Here is a 22,359-nt window from a genome sequence, read left to right on the forward strand (position 1 = left end):
AGATGCTTCATCCCTGCCGGGAGCATTGTTTAAAAGAGCGGATTCCCCTGGTTAAAAACCACGTACGCCCTGGCCTTGTGCTTGAGGACAGATGGCCAGCAAGCCTGAGCTGGAATCGGGAGCCTTAGCAGGGTCCTCTCCAATACTCGTGTGAGCAAATTACTTCAGGCAAAATTTCCAGTCTTGCAAATGTGTTTCCAAAGGCATTTATATACTTAAATGTACTTGACAATGTACTTAAAATCAACAGATAATTAAACAAATTGCTGTGATGTTGGCTGAGTTCAGTAAAAGGCCTTCCTGTCATCTCTGGAAACCAGAACGCTTATTTTGGGATCATAAATACGTTATTAAACTTTGGCGGCCCAAGTCTGACTTTGTTGACCTAAGTTTGAAAACCAACTGCCAGTCACGTTCCCAAAAAATTACCTACTTCCATACAGCTAGAATTATTTACTTGATATTTATACAGTACTTAGAAATGAATTATATTTTACAACTCTCTCCTCATTACTGTTATTACACAATCCAGAGCAATGGCTGTAACTTTGCACGCTGAAGAGATTTCGCTCATCTCTGCTCTTCACAGTCATTTTGTTTTATAGGCCATATAAATAGGATGTGCTTGGGAAGGGACTGGCATGAACAAACTCTTTAACATAAACACTGTGAGTTTTTTCCTTCAGAATATTAACTTAAATTCTCAGGCTGGCTCTCTCCAGAGGTTATTGTCTGTCCCTCGAATTCAGGAACAATGGGGGAAAATCCTGGCCTGGTTTCTTAAAATAGTCATGAGATTTCTTCATCAAGCCCAGTGCCTCTCATCCTCTCTCTACCTCACTTCGTGATCATAGGGAATACAAAAAACCAAGACCAAATACTTGAAGTTTCTTAAAATAGTCAGAGATTTCTTCATCAAGCCCATCAAGCCTCTCATATTCTCTGCCTCACTTTGTGATCATAGGGAATACAAAAAAACAAGACCAAATACTTAAATTTGGCCTCCAGCCTTGAAATACGAAGTTACTATTGTGTGCTCCATTACTTTTTAGGCCTCCTTTCCACTGAGATGCATTTATGGTTCTACAAGCACATCTAAACTATTGTCTTTTCAAACTTTGATAACGTTTTAAAATGTGTGACGTATACCTAGGTGAATAGCATACTTCTCAGAGAAAGCAATCAATGCCCAGGTTACTGTTACGCACACCTCCTCTTTCCTCTGCAATATGCAACAGGAGCGAATCCCCACTGGTGGTGGGGGATCTGCATCTGTGCTTGATGCAGATAGGTGAGGCATCAAGGCGGCTTCAAGCCCCTTTGCTCCTCCCCGTGCCCCTTCTGGTTTTGTTCTAATGATTGCTCTGACATTTCCAAATTCCCTACAGTCCCAGAGGTGTGAATCACCACAGACAAGTTCTTGACCAGAAAATTTGTTGCCTGCTCTAGATTTGGGATAAAAGTGGCATTGCACCTCTCAGGGTGGATGAATTTCAGTATGTCTCTGGAGCAGAGCAGAGTGCGGGTGCATCTGTGTGGAGCAGACGTCTGTGGAGATGCTAGCTTGGGTCCCCTGGAAACAGAATGCCCACAGGTGTGTGCTGCTGGGCCTGATTTGCCAAGCCCTTTCCTTGGCATCTGTCCTTCATCCTCGCAGTATCTTGAAGAGGCAAAACAACATGACACCCAGCTTCATGGGCAGGTTACTTGCATGCCAAGGCTTATGGGATCGATTGAGATGAGGTATATAAGCATTTCTGTGAAGCAGGACCCGAGAGATTTGATGAAAAGTACATGGAAGGGTTGTACCGAGACAGCATGTTCTGTCCCAGTCCTGTTCCTGGAGTTTGCTGCTGGCTGCCTCAGGGGCACGGGGGCTGTAGGAAAAATGAGGCCCACAGTGTAAATAAAAAATGTAGGCTTTTTAATTATGGGCTAAGGGTCTACTGTGGAGCAACGATTTAAAAGCAAGGATTTCAGGTCCCACAGAACCTGGCCATCATACTATTTGTTTCTGTATATACCCATGAAAATATTTGGTATATGCAATTTATTGAATTCTTTGTCCTCTTTTTAGTTACATTTTGTTTTCTCTAAAGCTAGAAGAGCTGGTCATTCAGAGCATCCTCTCTCTCTTTTGTGTTTCCTGTGCCCCCTGGTCCCTTGATATCTTGCTCTCTGCTTTCTCTGTTCCTATGTGTCTCCTTTTTTTCCATCTGCATTTTCCTCCAGCAGCACCCATTTCCTGTGGGTTTCATCACCACCCCCACCCTGCTTCCATCTGTTGAAGAGATCAGCCGCAAAGTTAACTTGCAATTACACTAGCAGTGAAATTACACCAACAACTACAGCAGCATTACTAGGCATTACAGTGAACACGCCAGTGAAATGAACAGGAGAGGGGAGGGGGAGTTCATCCCTCTGACAAACAGGTTGTCAGCAATCTCAGGTAGATAAAAAAAGCAGCTTCTCAGGTATATTGAAACCAGAGTCCTCTTCTCAGTAGCCTAGGGAAGGAGAACTGCTTTCCAGCAGCCTAGCTGACACTCTCCACAGCCTGCATGTGCCATAAGAGGCAAGGAAATACATCAAATGACCAGCTGCAGCTGCGGGCTACGACTCTGACAGAGCAATAATGGGAATTGACTAATTTCTCTGTCTCAATGGTCCAGTATAGCTCTACTGGCTTGGACTTTTTAATGTGATCATTTCTCTCTCTGGTATGTAATTTAATGGATTTGTCAATGTGTTGGTTCTTTTTTTTTTTCTCCTCCTGCAGAAATATTGTCTTATAAAAGTCCAGTTTCAGGACTGGGGCAACAAATTAGAAAAGCAATTTGAGTTACAAGGTTAGGTGAGCTGTATATGTCAGCAATTTTCAGTTACTTTATGTCATATATTTAATATTGTGTAAATTCAATTTATTCTATCATTTTAATAATACTTTAATGGATGGTGTGGACTGATGTATAGAGAGCACTGTGCCATGGTATAAAACTCTACAGCTGCCTCCTCGAGTTTTGCTATGTCATTTCTTTGTAGATTATAGTAATAATTTGAACAACCTAATGAGAAATTAATTGCAAATTTTCTAAGTGAATTTCTCAGGTAAGAAGAAACAAGTCCTCTACTTAGAGAGAGTACTACAACTTAGCATTTAACTAACTGTTACATATAGAAGGAAAATAGCTTGTGGCTGATTTTGCATAACGGATCTAATGTTTTTCTGGCTTTGTCTGTAATAAAGAGCCTGCCACCCTGAAGAAGGCTTTTTTCTCCAGTTCCAACTTTAAACCACACAGCCTATGCCACAGGGGTAAAACTAAGATGCAAATCAGTATTTCTGCACCCAGATGTATTTGGAAGGCTCATTCAGCCCTCAGCAAGGAAAAACTTTGCTTTGTGCAAAATTTTAAGGTGCTGAATGAGACGTCCCTATTTCTGATATCCTGATATCTATTGGTAGAACAACCCAGAATGCTGGGAATTGGGGCCACTGCTCACCCAGCTACACTCACCTCACCTGGATGGCAGCAGCAGTTTGGAAAAAATAGAGGTTTATTGACTGTATTGGGTGGAAAACACTGCCTCTAATATAAACATATTTGTGGGAATAGCTGTGCTTTTTCCTGACATATTTGGAAAGCCTTGCTCAGTGCTTTGCGCCTAATCTCTGAAGCAGTCACGCCTGGACTGCACAGTGCCTGTGAGCCCCTGGAATGACAGCACTTCTCACACAGAATAGGCAGGGGATTCCCACCACTTTGGTTTCACTGTGTCAATGCTGAAGGTGATGCAGGCATATCCAAATTAGCCTGTCAGGAACTCTGGAACAGCTAGCAAGGCAGGTCCAGCAGTGTGATGCTCAACATGAGCCATCAGGCCCCACTCAAGAAGCTGTTTGGGTTTGCAGTTAGTGGATACAGAGCTCTATTGTGGGAATGACAGGCTCACCTACTCAAGGGCAGATGCTGTAAAGCTGATTCAGGTGACCTAAAGCTTGAGTCTTTAACTATACTGTGAACATTCAAGACAGAAGGGTCCAAAAAAGTAGATGGGTGCACTTACATAAAACTGAGAGAGGCTGGAGAAAGATGTGAGATCTAATCATAGGCTCTAGACTGGGATTAAGAGTAGAAAGCCAGTGGGACTCACAATATTTTTTTTTTGTTTATATATATATTTTTTTATTATTATTATTATTTTTTTTTTTAATTTGAGAGATAAACTACTGCTTCCATTTTATGAGGATTTCTGATGGAACATTGTCCATAAATCTGAAGTGTTTTATGGACCCCTATGGGGAAAACATAGCTCTAGGTCTTCATCTCACCAGTGTATTGTTCTGGAAGATGAGAAGTCTGCCTAGGCAGAGGCAGTAGGAGATCTCCTTTCAAAACCATATTCTTAAAATACAAGAATAGATGGCCCTCAGCACTAAATATGAGCAAGATCTTACTTTTTCTGTGTTTCATTTTCTAAAATACCTTAATAGGAGGGAAAGCATAAAAAACATATTTGCTCCAAGCTAACAGTAGTCCAACAGTTGTCATCTATAGTACAGTCCTGTTTTCCAGGGACTGGAAATAATAACATAACACTTACAAGAAGTAGCATGAAGTCCAGGAAGTTGCAGGATGTAGTCCGACATCTTCAGATTCTGCAAAGGCTTCTCTTTCTCTCCTTATGAGCTGTAAGGGAAAGAGAAAGTCTTCAAGAGTCACTTGCACTTCCACACGTGGGCCAGAAACCTTTGTCCATGAGAACTGCCACACGGTTTTTATCGTCGCAGCTGCGTGAGTCACAAACCAGTTAAATAGGGTGCTGCATGCCCGTAACAAACCTCAGTCTCAAGTGGAAACTGTTCAGTTTGAAGAATATGACTGAGGAAGTACTTGCAAATGCACGGTGTCAAGAATTTTGCCATTTTCAGTGGGAAAACACATACAAAATATGCTTATTCGCAGACAGACACTGCCATTGTTACGAGTTGGTTTCAGTTTGCCTGAAGCCAATCTCACAAAATATGAAGAAGGAGCATAATGGAGTAACTAAACCTGACAAATTGCATCTGAGCAACTGTTTAAACTTCCCTTCTTCATGAGGGGATCTAGGAAGACAGTGGTCAAGGAAGAACTTGGTAATTCTCCATTTTGATGGGAAGAGATGGTTAGAGATAGAGTATGCCTTTCCGGATCTGAAGACAGTTAGTTTTGGTGGCTTTCTACATGGAAGGTTTTAATCCTAATATATATTTTTTCTTTATTAGCAAAAAACCTAACAGAATAATAGCTAACTCCTAAAAGCAGTGCTTATAATAGAGATACTGCTGCAACCTTAATTAGGGCATAGTGCCAGATAGTTCTGTGATGAAAAATAAATCAATATAATGATGATGCTTTCGCATTACCTTTTTTGGGGGGGGATGAAATGTCACAAAATAGTCTGCACACTTCCTATTGGGGACCAGAGTGTACAGGACTGATTTACAACAGAAGGCAAAAGCGTTTTGTTTAAATTCAGTGCAGATAGCTGGACAGCTGCTGGAACTGAAGGTTACAATATGTTTTCATTTTCTAATGGCAGCAAAGGATGAAACACTTACTGACTATAACATTTCAACTATAGTATAGAATCTGACTAGACTACACACACGGTGTATCTACTTCCCTTTTCCAACCAAATAGACATTGCTTCACCTAAACTGAAACTGCTCTGGAAATTCAAACCATGTAGTTTAGTCTTGTGCTCTAAGGTCCTGCATGTTTAAAGTAATTTCTGTCCACATACTGACAGCTGAGGAACCCCACCTCTACTGAAGTCGTTTCACAGGCCTTCTTTAAACAGGTCACATCCTCAGCATCTTATTCACTTTTCCCCCTATCTGCACTCAGGCATGCTTTCAGAGGAGTTCATCCACATAAGGGCAGACCAAATACTGAGCCAACAGTTCACAATTTGGCTGTCTTTTATAAATAATAATTCAAAGGTTTGATTTAGCTACAGATGATCCTGAGCCACAAAACTTGCATCTGGCTCCTAACTGTGTCAACTCCCATGGCAGAGATCTATTTTTTTTTTTTTCCCCCAGCCAAAGCTTGGCCTGAAAGTTAATGCAGAAAGACAAAGTGTGAATGAGAAGCCCGTATCAGTGCTCCGGGTGAAGTGCGTACCAAGATAGCCTGCAGCCACATGCCAGCTTGCCATTGACCTTTTATCTGCATAAATAGTCATGACCTTTGGGCTGCTCAAATTAGTGCTAGCTGCTCGAGCAGTCAAGTATCACAACCCTGTTCTGCTCAGGTCGCATCTCTTTGCCTCTACCTGCTCGTGCCAGCTCCTTTGCTGGATGATGGAGGTAGGTAAGGGCATGGGGCAGCTTTCTTACCTCTGTGGACATCCTCTGCCTCAGAAAGTCCACCACTGGCTTGATAAGACCATACTAAAGTCTTACTATGTCAACTGAGTGACACAGAGAAGACCAAGTGAAGGAGCTGACAATCCACCTTTAGATTGACCCTTTTCTATAGGGCAGAATAAACCCTCACCTTCACTCTTGCTTTAGTTTATCACCCCCTCTCACTATCTTTCATTACATTAAAAATAACTTCTAAAAGAGTTTTAAAATCAAAAGAAATCAATCATTACTAAAATAGTTCTTCATTTGCTAAGCATCAAAGAGAGTTGTTTTGCTTAAAAACTTCAGTTGATCACCAAATCACAGTTTTGTCTTTTTTTAAAAAATCTACTTTTTTTTCAATAGACTGTATGCTGCATAGGGTTTAATGCCCATTATTTTCTCAGTCGACCAGAGCTAGCATGCTCTCTCATGTAAATAAACATTTAGTCCTATTTAAAAATGCATCAGTGTGTCCCTACACAGCAGTTGTAGTTATTTTTGGAAATAGGTATTTGCACAGTTTTACAAGCAGTTTTTCCAGTTGTTTAAAAGAGAGACTTTGGTTGCTTCAATTCCAATATTGACTAGGCCTAGAAAAAAGAAGGGAGGAGGATACTTTTAAGGATATAAAGCAGGAAAAAAAATACAAACATTTTCAGGTTTCTCCAAGATGACTACTGCAATACTACATTTTAAAGGGAAGTTATTGTTCCTGAATTTCACTCCAAAGCTCTTATTTTCTGATTTCTATTAATGAGAGCTTTTTTCCTTTTTGGCTGTTTCAGTCATGGGATGGCAGATACCAAGTGCATTTTTCAGCCTGAGGTATACTGCTTGCATGATGGTTTAAACATTCAGTTGACTCCTATTCTACATTCTGGAGGCATTTTTAATTGCACCAAGGAAAACTGTCAGGTAAGTAGTGAGATAGCTAGTCATTAATTCCCCATGTTTTTATAACTAAATTTGAGTGAGCCAACCTGCCTGTAAGAGTGGGAGCTGCATGCTTAAGCACACCCCTGCTGCCTTGAGCAGACATGTTGGAGGAGAACTAATTGTTCTGCTGCATCAGGTCCTTCAGCTCTGCACCAATGTCTACCCACAGCAGTCAGGGTGAGCTGAATTCCACCCTGCATTTCAGGAACAGCTTCTTGCTGGAAGGGCTGCAGTGCCACCCATATGGTCCTTGGTCAGCCACCCAAAAGGCAAGTGTCCTGCCTCTCTCCTAGGAGGATGATTTGGACAAGAGCCACAAGCTCTGAGAATGAGTCAGGAGAGTGCAAGACCTGCAGACGTATCTTTATGCTGTGTGGTTGGAGTGAGTGCAAGAGAGGATAAGGGCTTCTTGCTCCTATTTCTCTGAGTAGTTGCACAGAAACGAGGGCCTATGACACTCAAAGTCTGTTTGCCACATTATGGCATCTCCCTCTTTAGATACGAAAGGGCATTTATGTTTCAGCAGAGAAGCAGATGAAGGCTGGTCTGCAGCCTTCTCCTCTGCAGGCACCAAGGCCCTATGCCCAAGCTGCATTACAGCTGCAGAGGAAAAAATGTGGGCTACCCTTGCTGAAACATTGGCAGCACATTACTGTTTACAACTGGAATTCTTTCTGCCTGCTTTTACCAATGACAACTTCAGACAGGAATAGGAAACTTCACATGATTATGAGGTCAACTTTTTTTCGCTTGTCCGGTGCCCCCAGGCAAGCACAAAACTGCTGGAGTTAAGATTTATGATTGCTTGCAAAAAATTGAGCTTGAGCCACAGTTTTTAGCTGGCTCTTTTGTGTTATCTTTTATAGCACTTCCAAGAGCACATTTGTTTGAAACTTTTAAAAGCAATTTGGTTCGCTATCATTTGTTCCTCATTTCAGCTCTCCCACCTTGATTATCTGTGCTTGTACCAGGAGCAATTTTAACCTGACCCATTCTCGAGTAAATGAGAAGGCAACGCGTGTGTTTGCAAAGCATGTTTAACTTGTGTCTTTCATCTGTGATTAATATTACATTTATTGAGCCACATAAATACGTAATTCACTTACAAACCTGTCAAACTGATAGTAATTTCTTCCCCTTGAAGTTTACAGCTCTGAGGTATCCCTTCTTGTGGTTTCATTTCCTTTTGTGTACCTGGGGATAAAGCCAGTCAGCTTAGACGACATGTGGAAGTAGGAGGGCTGCTCAGCTGTTGTTCTCCTCTGTCCTGTCCCACTAAATAAAACATACCTAAATGCACATAAAAATGTAGAGTGGGAATAAAAGAACCACTTAGCATGTCACTTCTGCTATGGCGGTTTGTGCACATGAAGTAGACTCCAGCTTGGCCTTCTGGTTTGGATCACAGCCCTGTAAAATAATTTCTACCAAGAGACTAGGGATCTGTTTTTGTTCACATGCAAATGAAATTAGTGGAATTACATAAGCATAAAATCAGGGGCAAATGAGAGGAAACTCTTGTTTTCTCTTTTCTGCTTTTATGGAGTTGGGCTCCTTAAACACAAATAAGGTGATGCTGTCGTAAGAGATGGAAAGTAAGTCATCAGGCACCTGGTCTCAGGAGGACTAGCTGCAGCACTTAAGACTTGCAAGCTATGCAATTCACACAGAGGGTGGTTTGAAACAAAATGAACTCCCCAAACTGCAAAGCCCCTTAGAGCTAAGCAAAAGGAAACACCAAGCAGAGGCAGAGGTGGTCTAGATTAAATCCCATGCCCTCCCCACCTTGTCCAAATGGCTAGATCGAAGCTGTGGGGAACTATCTCCTTATAGTCAGGGATCCTTTCCTAAAAATAATTGTGTAGGACCTCTCTTTGGAAGCAACAATGGGAGTGCTTTCCCTCAAAATCCACCCCAGCACCATTTCAGGCTGTGTGCTGTGCTAAAGCTCTTCATCTGTGGGAATTCTCCTCCCTCCACCATTAGCTGCATATGTAAAACCCTGCATAAGCCGTTGTAGTCTCTGGGATCTGGGGGTGGAGAAAGGAATGGAAGAAATCTTGTAGCAGAATAAATTTAGCTTCCATCTCTTCCAGGATGCTCCTTCACACCTCTCAGTTAAATGCATACAGCCCTGTACCAAGCCATGCAAATGCAGCAGAACCAGCAGAGCATTCTGTCTTGATGAAGGGGCCCAGGTTTGTACTTCAGTAAAGTAGGCTCAGTACTGAAAACAAAAAAGGGACCCTCTGAGTTAACTGATGAAAGACATTTTAAACACAGTCCATGGGAGAGCAGCTCAGTTAATTCCCAATACTATTCAGCTATACTGAAAGTAAAATTTTATGGCTGTGTAGAAATAAAAAATGGGATCAAGATTGTAGGCTAAAAGGGCAGAAATCACATTTATAAAGCTGCTTTTTGTGATGTTTGGTCTTTTTTGTTTTTCTCTTAACCAGACTGCAGAACTTATTACTTGTCCTTAAGGAGTACTACTGTACACAGGGAGTAACCAGCTCGTGGTTATCTGCTGTGACCAAAATGCTGACATTTTGAAATGGACGTTATTCATTGCAACCACTTTGACTGAGGCCATTTCATATGGAAACAATTAAGAGGCAGAAAGCATATCATAACAAAGGAATGAGAAGAAAGATCAGGAAATACAAGCAGATTGGATCATTCTCTAAAAACGGATGCAGTATTTACTGCTAGCAAATATAATAAATCTAAGAGTTGAATTACCACAGGAGAGAAGGCATGACTCTGAACTATAGATTTTCTTACACAATCTAAGAGGAAACAGTTTGGATTAATGATGAATGTAAAATTCAAGTCCAGGATAGAACAAAATTTAACTTACTTCATATATGTGCAGAAGGAAGGGAGTCTGAAAATAATGCATTTCAGAAGGGGTCACAATAGGAAATGACAAGAAAATAAAAAGTGAATAGGAACTAAAAAAAAACCCATAGTCTGTGTGCATTTCCTTAAAAGCAAGGGGAAAAAGTAAATATACATTGAAGAGCACTCACAGAAATTTACACGTATTCTTGATACCAGTCTAAATGCAATTGGAAACAGAAAAGGCTAAAGAACAAAATCCATTTCAAAGAGGTGTGTACTCTTACAGGCAGGAAATACCCAGAGGGAGGGTTTGTTCCCCCACTGCTGTCAGAGAATGAGTGAGGTAATTACTGGAAAGCATGTATCGTAACAAAGAATTCTGAAACACCATTTAATACTTCTGCCTGCTTGAGTAATTAAATGAACAGAGTATCAGAGCTAAGTGATGAGAGATAGATGAGACACTGTCAATCATACACAGCTGGGAGCCAGGATGTCCATGTCCCTCAGTTCCTAAAATAGTCACCTGTATTTGCAGGGAATTTTGGAAATCACCTTCAGTAGGCACCAGTACTAGGTCTCCTAGTGCTAAAATTGCTGTGCCTCAGTACTGTATGCTCACTCACACATAGAATTTCAGTATGTCCCAAAACTTGAGTGCCTTTAACTTAAACTTGCACTGTTAGGAATAGCAAGCTGGCATCTAACTCCTCCCTCTTGACCACTGTCTAGAGGACTCATTTCTGTTGCCACTGAAATCAATTTGAATTTTATGACTGACCTCACTGGAGCCAGGATTTGGCTTAATGTCTTGATGTAAGGAGCTAATGGTTCTTCTGACAATAACTCAGGGCTGGCACAAGTGAGAACAGAAATATTTCTGTGCCTTGTGACTGGGTGAACATCCCATTCATGCTATCAGCTTACCTGGCAAAAGGGATAGCAGGTGTCAATGCCTAAGTGGAAGGCATCTCACTTCTTCAGGAAGCTGAGAACTGTGGAAATGTCCACTAAAACTGGCCAACATACATAGAGCAGAGGGACAGTCACCTGAGGGCAGGGCACTACAGATCCAACATAGTGTCTGCATTGTCATCCCCCATCGTCCTGCCCTCCCTCCAAAGCCTCACAATGTGTGATATTCCACAGCCACATGTGTCTGAAGCTAGCAGAGCTTCAGAAGGCTGTGCTGCCAGGGTGGGTGGTATTTGCCAACAGCACTCTCCCTCCAGCTGCTGCTCCCTTTCTGCAGCATCCCTCAGAGGCAACAAGCACACCTCCCACAACACCCTCACTCATCCCCAGGCCACCAGCTTTAATCACTCAGGGCAGCCACTAGGGTTGCTGGCTGGAAACCCATGCGATTTCCAGTCCTTTCCCAACCTTGGGAAATGCTTTTTCCTTAGCATTAGCACAGCAGAGCATGGCAGGAGGTGGCCAGCTGGGAGAAGGGGTAGCCCTGTGGGGGTTGTCAGCTTCATTCATCTCCTGCCTGGCCACCCAAAAGCAGCGGTGGTAGAACAAGTAATCCTGGGTGCCACTGGCATTTTAGAAAGAGCTACATATTTGACATACTTTCTCTAGAAGATCCCTTTAAATAGTAAAACTTTTGCACATTTGTATTCAGAGCTCTTATGATTTTATTTTTAAAGGGAATGTAGGTGTTCATGAACAGTGGGTGTGAGACTGACAGCACTAGACCAGAGCTCTCCATTTGCAGAATAAATGCTGCATTGACTACTATACTGCACACTTGTGTCACGAAAATGCCAAGGATTCCGAGGGTCATCCCATCCCTGTGCTTGTTTTGCCTTTGTCCTCTCAGCTGAAGCTGCCCCAAAGGGAACCAGTAGCTAAGATGTCCCGTGTGTGTGTTCAAACCCTTCCTAGAACAGCCAGAGATTATCAAGCCTTCCAGACAGTAATTGCTTTTGAGCTTTAGCAATGCATCTGGATTTGGCACTCTATTGCCACAGAAGTAGCCTTTTGCATGAGGTCATGAGTTCCCTGACACATCTTTAAGCAACATGTTTGGGTCTATTAGACTCAGATACTTGTGTCCAACTTTGAAAATATCAAAGGTTCTTACCAGGTTTCCAAGGACGGGGGAGACACCCAAAAGCATGCCTGCTGATCTCTTAAAGAAAACACCCTGCAGTACAATATTTTAAATAGCTGGGGTAGCTTATGCCTCCTTCAGAGGTGGATCAAAGCATCGAGCCAGTTCTGGAAGCTAGAGAAAACGTAGGCAGGAGCTGCTTGACCAAGTCCCTCTGAAGGTGGCATCTCCCTGCCAGATTATACGGGCCTCTGGTCAGATTACAACAACTGGAGGAGACCAGTGTCTTGGACCTGGGAAATCTGATTTCCCAAGTTTTTCTGGTTTCATAGTGCTAGAAATTTCTGATACACAAACAGAAACTTTGTTATAAAAAGAATATAAATGCTATTATGCAAACAGATCAGGCCTGAGGCTCTGAACTAACTGTGAACCCAAAGACTAAATTCGGGATGATCTGAGGTCTGCCCCTGCAAAACAGCCTCTTACTGTTAGGTCATCTAAGGCTCCTTGTGTCTTCTCCTAATTTTATGGTGTGATCTTTTGTGATGAGTTTCAGCCCTGCCTTCCTTCTGTTCATTTTTTTAAAGTACTTTTGCAGTAGTCGGTTCTCTGAAGCACCATTTTCTTTCCTTTGAATTGACTGAGAATCTGGGTTAAAGTGACTGACTGATGTGACAACAAAGGAGCGATTGTCATCAGGTCCAAAGGATTTGATATGCTGTTGGTTATAAAATGTACTCAGACAGCCCAGGTTTTGTGCCACATTGATATTTGATGTCATTGGACTTGACTGGCTGTAACTGAAAGAGCTGAGGCCACTGCTGGGAAAATGGCCATCTCCCTTTCAGGGGGAAGTTAGGGCTCATAGAAGCTGACAGCCTGATCTGCCATGTACCCATAAGCACCAGTTGGTGTGAGAAATGACAATGCAGGTTTCCCCATATTTAATCACTGATAGGTGAAATGCTCTTCACAACCCCTAGGCATTGTAGGTGTTATCAGCAACAACTTTGCTTCTTCCAGCAGTTTAGAGGGTATTAGGCCATGGCTCCTTTCAACAGTGGCTCCTCCCTCCCTCTCTCTCCCTCCTCCCTCCTCTCTCTCGGGCCATCCCTGCTTCTCCTAGTGCCTGTGGTAGCAGCCATAGCCCAATTTCTCTAGGCAAGACAATTGCACCCATACCTACCTGCCTCAGCCTCCCCTGCTCATTCACTAGCTGTAGGCACTATTTAATCATGGTCACAGTGACCCATACACCAGGTGCAGGGAAGCTGGGAGGGTGCATGTCCAGTTGGTGAAACAACCCCAAGCCAGCCTCTATGGAGTGGAGCCCACACCAGGATCTACTTTCAGCATCAGCCTTTCAGTACTGTGCTGGGCATCACACAGTGCTAGGGGAGTGCAGGGGTAATCACACCAGAAGACAGAATTTTTGTTGAGTAACATTCGTGCATTTGCTGTCATTATTTGTTAAGAGTCATTAAACAACATGTAGGGCCCAGACATTTAACTCTGGCCCTAACTACCTACATATGACCCCGCCCTACATAGTTCATGCAGTTATGTAGGAGTCCAGTATGCTCAGAAATCGTAAACTCTCTCACATAAGGAGAAAACAATCTTGGACTGCATCATCAACACTCTCCTAAATGGTCAGCTTTGTTTGACTGCCAATCCTGTGTCCTAACTTATCCAAAATATCTCTAGGCTAACGAGGACAACATGCCAGTGACACTTCATTTTAAAAAGTCAGAAAGAAAAAAGAAATTAAAAAAAAAAAAAAAAAGGGAGTTGGTGTTGTGGCATGTAGATATTTTTTTAAAAAACAAATAAAATAAAACTTGGCATTGTAAATGGAAATCAATGGACTGCAAAATTGTATTTGTTCTTGCTGGCTAGAGTGCTTGCCAAGTTCCAAGCTTCTTGTCCCTTTTCAAGGGGAGACGGGGTCTGCTACATTTGTGCTGTAATTGCAAGGCTGTTGTGAAGTAAGACTTGGACCTTTCCATCTTCAAAACAGTTCATGCATACAAGAAAAAAATTAGTCTCACAGCATCCCACAAGACAAAAATCCTAGCCCTCATTTACAAAGAGAATGAAGGGAGAGTAGATATTTTGTCCAAAGCCATGAAGCAAGTTTCTGTTAGAGGTGAAATGTTTGGCTTCTGGTCTTATACTGAGAAATTCTATGTCCCTCTTAAAATTATTTCAGTTTCTACAAACTGCAGGCAGCATAATATCTGGATAACAATAATTAAGGATAAAGCACTGCAGTAGATAGCAGCTAAACAGTTGCCCTCTAATTCCTTGGGACACCTGCCTAGCTATAACTTTCAGCTCAGGATGCCCGAAGACATCACAGGGGACAGTGTTGCTTCTCATCTGCACTGCACTCAACTCTGCTGGTTTTTGCAAACTTGATTCTTGTTATTTTTATAAATCTTAAAAAAACTATATATGGCCTAAAACTCTGCTCAGCTGAAATATTTATATATTTCCACATGGAACACAAAAATATTCCTGTTATGAACATCCCATTATCACTAACTTACCTACAATATCTGCTTTCTGTCTTCTTCCCTATTTGGCAATGTTGATAATGATGGCTATTCTTATTACACATAGAAAAAAATAATATTTCTTACATGTTCTCCTTGACTCTTAGTGCATGTAATTACTATGCTAAAGCTAAATTGTTCCAAGGTTTTTATTACACTAAATTGCATTGGTTAAAAGCAAAACTCTTTCCCCAGGATTTTCATGTATACAGTACTGAGAACTGAAGTCTTCATTTAATTTTCTAGAGACTGTGAGGTTTTAAGCTTATCACCTTGAGGAATGGGAAGCCAATCAAAAGTACCTTGCAAGGCCAAATAAGGTTGTTTTCAGGCTGGAGAAGTTACAACCTGACAGGGAGACTGGAAATCAGGATAAAATCTGCCAACTCTGACAACAGGAAAAGGTGAAAGCTAAAAAGAGGAGACAAGTAAAATGAGTACATCATCTTCACTGAAGTCCAAACAGGTGTGATGGTTGAGTTTAGAACAACGCAGTAAAAGATTATTAGGACAAACTACAAAGACACTGGAATTTGTCACTTTTAGCTCTGTCACCCTCAAGTGCTCTGTCTGCAGAAGGAGCCTGTTCCGACTATCATACCAAAGAATCGTGTCTTCTAAAACTGTTCTCCAAAAACTTCAACTGTATGGAACATGCTATGCAAAGCAGTTATCAAAAAATAGATACCACCTCTGTCCTTGATATGAAATAGGATCATTTGGATTACTGCAATCAAATATTTAAAAAAACACATTCATTACTAATGTGAATTTACATCCCCTCGGTTGTAGAAATGATCAGAAGAATAACTAATTTAAAATTAGCATTATTTAAATAAGGCTTAAAAGTTGAATTGATTGGAGAATAACAGCCTATCCAACTCTGCTGCTTTCAACTCCTGCATTTGTTTATTACCAGAATCCTTAAAATAAGAACATTTTCTTAAGAAATCTGTAGACCATTTTTATTTTTAGTCCATATCAGCTACGCAGCTCCAATCAGTTTGGGGCAAGAGTTATTTTGGGTTGATTCCATTGGGATGAGAATGCTGATGGAGTCAGGTAATTCCTTATATCAGTGTTCTTGATTAACAGAGTGCATGAAGACCTTCATCCTGGAACTTTAAAAACAAAGGCCAAACAAGAAGCGAGCAGTTTTGTTGGCAATTTCAAGTGTCTTTTTCTTGAAAGCACTATGCCCCAAATCTCTCCCTTGGCTTTTGTCTGGGCTCACGCTGCTGGGGGCTCCTCCAGTTACACCTGAGCCTTCTAGTCCCTCTTTTTCTCTCTTCTACCTCCCGAGGAAATTGCTGCCTTGAAGTTGTTTTCTACCTTAATGGGTAGATTAACCCATAACCAAACCACCTCACTGCATGGTTCAGATTCCTGAAGAGCCTTACAGGAGCCTGCCCAGCTCCACTTGTTTCAGTTACCTGTAAGCAAAAGAAGGGTTAAGTATTCTGTTCTCACCTGACAAGTTTGCATCCATCAGGAACATCCTTCCAAGCCTGCAGGATATACTGAATCCTGCTGCCACTTCCAGAGACTGTAGCTGAAGGACTGAGGCTTCAGCACCATTTGGGCCAATCACCCAGCCCAGCACCAGGGGCTCCCCACATTGTGTACCTCACACTGTCATTTCCAGATGCTGCTTTTCAGAACAAGAAGCCTTAGGCCATGGGGACTATTTGGGGCTTGACTTTGCTGCTCCTGCTATTCTCTTGGCTTTGAACTAGTATTATCTGTGATGGCTTTTTGTCTGTCTACATCTTCCTGACATGCATAGCTAGGCAGTGGAAGTGCTGGAAATGCAGTTAAATAGGAACTTGCCTAAGACTCTTGGGTTCCATCATGCCCAGATGCCACGTGCCAAGACTTTGGGCACTCCTCAATGTTGCCACCCTTGCATTGTGCTGTCCAGGCTGGAGACAAAGCTTTCAGCTGCTCTATGGACAAAAAATGAATTTCTTTTCTTCTTCAGAGGCTACATAGAGGGAAATACGTGATATAATAGTAAAGAAAAAGGCTATCTGCAATGAATGGACAAGATCTGGCCATCAGCATAAAATGTTCATAGAGTGTATACTGAAGGAAAGACAAATTATTTCTTGGGAGTCATAGTCCTTTTTGTTCTTTTTCATTCAGGGGTTTCTTACTCCAATTCTTGTGTGCTGGCAAACTAATTTCCCTTTTATTTCAGGGGAAATGTGCTGAATGGCAGATCACACACCAGTCACTTGGCTGATGCTAACCAACATCTGTACATTAAGCTAAACCAAGTGATCTTTGGCCCTGCTAGAAGCAAAAGTCAACCAAATGTACACAATACATACACAGAGCAGCAAAAAACCCCAATCCAACAAGGCCTGGCCACACCACTCCATAGATTATAAGTAACTAAACAGAACAAAGTCTATCCCTCAATGCTAAAGATCAGTGTGAAGATTTTTTTATGGCTGATAACATACCATGCTCCACTGTTAAGCTGAGGAGTTTTTATAGCTGAACAAAACCTAATGATCAGCTTTTATGTAGCAGCACATCTTGTAAAAAAAAAATGAGAAAGTGCTTGACCAGGAAAGTCAATATTGTTATCTCTGTTTCTCAGAAAAGAAAACTGAGCAGCAGAGAGTGGAGGTAAGGTGGTTTACTCACAAGAGTGTAGGAGTAGAGAAGACTTCCCCAGTGCAGAAGTCAGAAACAACTATAAAAAGGCCAACGTTGCTTTACTTGGGCAGTTACACACGCAGCCCTATGTATAGTAGGGACATTTCCTAACCACTGCAAACACCGACGGCGCTGAGTGTGCCTGCAGCAGCTAGGACTGTGTCTACACTAAGCGACTGGCAGATGAAGTTGTTCCTGCACCGTCAGCTGGAGTATGAAATTACAGCACTTCAGCTGCTTTGCAGGAGCGGCCAGGCCTGCCCGGGCACCACTGCAAAGGCAAGGCTGCCCACCCTGTGATGGAGCTGTGTGAACCGTGCCGGGGCTGGGGAAATGAGCCCAGGAGAGGACAGGTTAGGAAGGAGGCCAGGAGGAGGGATTTACTGAATCTATCTCTCTTCAGCTATCCCAGCCAGTGCAGCCTTGATGCACTTCTGAAACTCCAGTGTCCAGCTGGTGCAGGGCAGGCCTGGCTCAGTGTTTGCAGCTTTACGGGGTCAGTCCCTCTGCAGAGCAGCCCCAAGGAAAGAGCTGATCTCCTGACTCCAGAGGACTGCTCATCAAGCCCAGGTCCTGCTCCTGACTGCTCCAGGAAGCAAGTAAACAAGATGACAACATTTATTGTTTGAATTAATATGGAACTTGCAGAGCAATTACATCCAGTGCAATAATCACTGGGGACTATGAAAGGGGAGGTAACCACACACACACATAGTGAGTGTCAAATTCCTTTTCTTGACCCTAGGCTGATCCTTTGCCTGTGAGGAAAGGATCATGATCTGGGAAAAGCCTTGGTTACTTGTGCCACTTGTCTGTCCTGCTGAACCTGGTTTCCTACACACTGCTGGGGAGTGGAGAGTGAACTTCTTGCCACAGAGCTCAGAGTTCTCCACCAGGGTGAGAGGAACAGGATCAGTCTCCCTTCTACATGTGCAGGAAATAAAACCCTCTCAGGATAACTCATTAACCCAAATTACCTTCCGTTCTTATCTCACTCCGCTGGTAAGTCACACTAACAGCCTTTCAGGAAGACTTTTAGAACCCTGCAAAGGTCCTCTGTGTGACTTTTTGGACTCAGTGGAGACCTGCCAGTGCCTGTTCTTTTACTTGTCCAAGCAGCCTCAGCAGGGGAAGCTGTGGTGCAAGGCTCACCTCTTCAGTAATGCCGCTTCCCTTGCCTCCAGTTTACCCTGCATGAATCACAAACTGCAGTTTCCACATTTAAATCCCAGCAACATCCTCTGCAGCCAGCTACCCTGTTGGTTGCTCTGCCTTTCAGCTCGACGTGGGAAAAATCTAGGAGCAGTTAGGCTCCCGATAATGATGTACATAGCAGAATGTGCATCTGTATGTTGTCATGGAGATGCCATGAGATACATCTGAGGATTTTGCCAGCTGGGTTTCTTCGGCCTCACACATTTGTACAGAAATTAGGTTTTGACAAAAATACAGTATCCAAAGTTTTCCAGAGCATAAGTGGAACATAGATCTGTGTCAGAGCAGATCAGGTCACCTTATTCACAATTACGTCCATGGACCTTAATTTTTTATTTTCCACTTAAATTGCTCCTGATTTCCTATCTGCATAACATCACCATGTTCAGAGAATTAAACTAGCTGAAAATAATCAAGGGGGGAAAGAAGCAGACCATATGTTTTAAAAGCGACAATTTTGAAAATGCAAGATGGCAAAAAAAAAGACTTCTGCAAATACAGTGGGACTGAAATAGTGGGGTGGGGAATTGCCCTTAACGGTTAACCTGAGACATTTGAAACTTCCACAATTTTCCACATTTACCCAATATTTTTAAAGTAAGCAATTTTACTGCTTGTGTCCATCTTTTTTTTTTTTTTTTTTTTTTTTCCCTATTAATATTCTCACAAATTTACTAAAAGGTACTTTCAGTTAAATGGGAACACTTTTAAACCTTTTAAAAGGAGAAAGAAGTAATCAATTTCTCAATTGTACCTTGTCCATAACAGTCAAATCATGTGGCTGATGAAAATCATATTCTGAATAGCCCAGTAAATAGCCTGCAATCAAACAGGCCAAGGACCTATCAGCTAATTATGTAATCAGGAGCAAACCTGAGAAGCCACCACCAGCTCAAAACCTGCAGACCATCGTTAATGTGAACTTTTGTTTTTTTAAAATCATCTTAGTCTTTCTACATAACACCCTTACAGTATGTTAGCCTTTCTATAGCCTTTTCTACCTACCCACACAGCTAGACCTCTCACCTGTCTAAGCCTCTCATCTAATTGTGCTAGATGAATTTTTTCATTGTGCTTGGAAGTGACAGAGTGAGCCGTTGGCCTCCTTCTGAAGTTACTCAGATTTGAGATTACTCTAGAGAACCTGCTGCATTTTCATATCACTGCTACTGCAGATTCACAGACTGAGAAAAGCTCCCTTGTGTCTGTTGACATGAATAATCCCCAACATTTTTAATATAGGCTGACTTTGCCAGTTGGCTGACACTTGTGCTATGCCGTGAATAAAAGCTATTTGATGACAGTCGAGAAATGGATGTGAAACACTTGCTGCTGTATTTCCTCTGCTGCATGGGAGCTAGTCCCTATTATTTGTCATGGGCAGGAATGTAAAGATGTTAAAGGCTACCATGAATGCAGCTGGTGATGATGTGGTCGTGCAAGGCAGTACAGCAAATCGAGACCCAAAACCTCTTCTAATGGCCTGCTTCTGATTTATGTTCCTTGAATGGCGTTGCTGCCTATAGGAAGTTTAAGTTGATATAAGGTTAAAGAACATGCATTTTTATGCATTTACCTAGCTAGGGCAACCAAAGTGTGCTTTCACATCAGCATAGAAAAGATTTGACTTATTACCCAGCTAGAGAAAGTTAAGAGTTTTCTGTGTATCATATAAGCAATAGGATTAGTAATGAATGGTTACTTACCAGCAACTGCTGCTCTTCAAAGACCCTTGTGTGTTTGTATCTATGGGGTGTGCACTGTAGGAGAACCACAAATTCCGGGTGTGAAGAACAGGCACTCCAGGAAGACCATGTAGGATGACAGCTCAGGCCACTGCACGGGAGCACATGGGGTGTTACAGCTAGCATGGGAGAAAAAGATAGGGATATAAAGTAGAGTTGACAGAATGAGAGGGAAAACATTTGACTGATAGAAAATGGGAGATGAAGTGTCAGAGGAGTGTGCAGGAAAAAGCAAGACTGAACCATCCAAGAACAAGATAAAATGAGCAGAAAGAAGGGATGACTGGGAGAATACAGGCAGGAGGAAGAGTGGGAGGAACAAGATCAAAAGCAAAGTAACACTATGGAAGGCCTTGAAGGGAAAGATAGGGAAATTTAATTGGAGGCTGAGAGAAACATGACATCAGTGGGATTTGAGAGAGATGGGCTGGTGTGTCATAGCTGTGGCATTTTTAGCAGGAGACTTCTGAGCAAACTAGGGGGAAGTAGGTAGAGGAGAGGAGGGAAAGGAGGATGGATTCCTGCAGCATAGGCCTCTACTTCATGGATAAGAGTCTTCTGAAGAAGGTAAGTAAGTAAGGGAAAGGTAGATTTAAAGAAGATTTCACACATCCCATACTTTAGGAGACAAAGCTTACAGATAACCCATTCAAGCCCTTTTATTGTGAAAAAAATCCAAAAACATGATAAAGTTTAAAGGACTAGCAGGAAGAGACAGCACATTGTATACTTAGCAGGCAAAAGTCCTTAAAAATATTTCCAGTGATCTGCAAAAGCATCAACCAGAAAAGGGCTGTTATCCTCAAATGGAGCATTCCCTTTATTCTAGACCAAGCCGATCCTTGCCTTGGTTTCTGCACTTACTGGTAGGTAATAATAAGCAGATTTACAGGTTATCTAGAGTTTGCTCTCCAACGTAAGTCCTTACCAGAGGTTTTTTTTCTGAAAACCTGACACAGCTGAGAGGCACTGCCCTCTCCTCTGTTGTCAGATCAGAGCTGGAGCTGACAAAATGCACCTGCCATAATGACTCACCAGTAACAACCCTGCACCTTCAATATAAAGTTTCAAGCACCTGATATTAGTGTGACGCAGGCGAGCTCTGCTGTCTCTGCCTCCAGGCCTGGAGTTTTGCAGAGTGTTGAGCTGTTATAAGGGACCTCAGACCTTTGCAGTGGTGATGCTGCCTGGGGCTTTGCAGAAGGAGTTATGAGATGGTGATGCTTCATAGCTGTTGCTGGGAAAGTAAGGCTTCTGCTCTCCAGCAAATGGCTGAGACAAGAATCAGCACAAAACCACCTGAAGTAGCATGAGAAAAATCAGAAGACAAAGACAATTATTTTTTCCCAAGAGGAGGGAATACATTGTGTACATATCTAGACAGTGTCCTGGTGGTTAGAAGGTGAGACATGGTGACACAATGATGGGATAATTTCCAGATGATATGCTGAGCAGGAGATGCTTTGGAAAGCTGTTAGCCAGATCAGCTTCTGGGATGTGTGACTAACAGCAATGGGCCATGATAATTATTTTTTAAAATGTCACTTCAAGCACAGTTTTGTCCTGATTATCACTAGAGCACACTTCTGGCACAAAGTAGCTCTTTACAGTGTATCTTGGTAGTATCTGAAGCTAGCACTCATCTCGATGCAAAGATGTTATAAACAGCATAGAATTTTGCTCTTCCAAGGGAGAATCTCACAATTAGGCCATCTGCTACCTTCCACATCAGTGACAACTAGTACCCTTATTTGCTGGGCTGGCATTTAAATAGCAGCCCTTCCTTCCGGCCTCAGCAGCCACGCCCCTGCCCACTGTGCCACAGCTCCTCTCAAGCAGCACCCACCAAAGATTTCTGTCTTCACCTGGAAATGGACCAGCTGCCACGCTCCCCTGCCATGTACCTTCCAGCAACCAGTCTCTCCTCAC

At 42.3% G+C, this 22,359-nt stretch overlaps 1 protein-coding gene across 1 annotated transcript; it reads right to left on the reverse strand.

Moving 5' to 3' along the window:
* Positions 1-104: 104 nt before the first annotated feature.
* LOC127383331 (uncharacterized) lies at positions 105-21,725 on the reverse strand. Its single transcript, XM_051616050.1, has 4 exons — positions 21,506-21,725; positions 20,392-20,549; positions 4,606-4,691; positions 105-1,877 (listed from the first exon to the last, which is right to left on the reverse strand). The coding sequence occupies exons 1-4, from the start codon at positions 21,657-21,659 to the stop codon at positions 1,646-1,648; spliced, it is 630 nt and encodes a 209-aa protein (XP_051472010.1). The 5' UTR covers positions 21,660-21,725; the 3' UTR covers positions 105-1,645.
* Between the last annotated feature and the right edge of the window lie 634 nt (positions 21,726-22,359).

Source organism: Apus apus, chromosome 3, assembly GCF_020740795.1.
Source record: "Apus apus isolate bApuApu2 chromosome 3, bApuApu2.pri.cur, whole genome shotgun sequence".
Lineage (NCBI taxonomy): Eukaryota > Metazoa > Chordata > Aves > Apodiformes > Apodidae > Apus > Apus apus.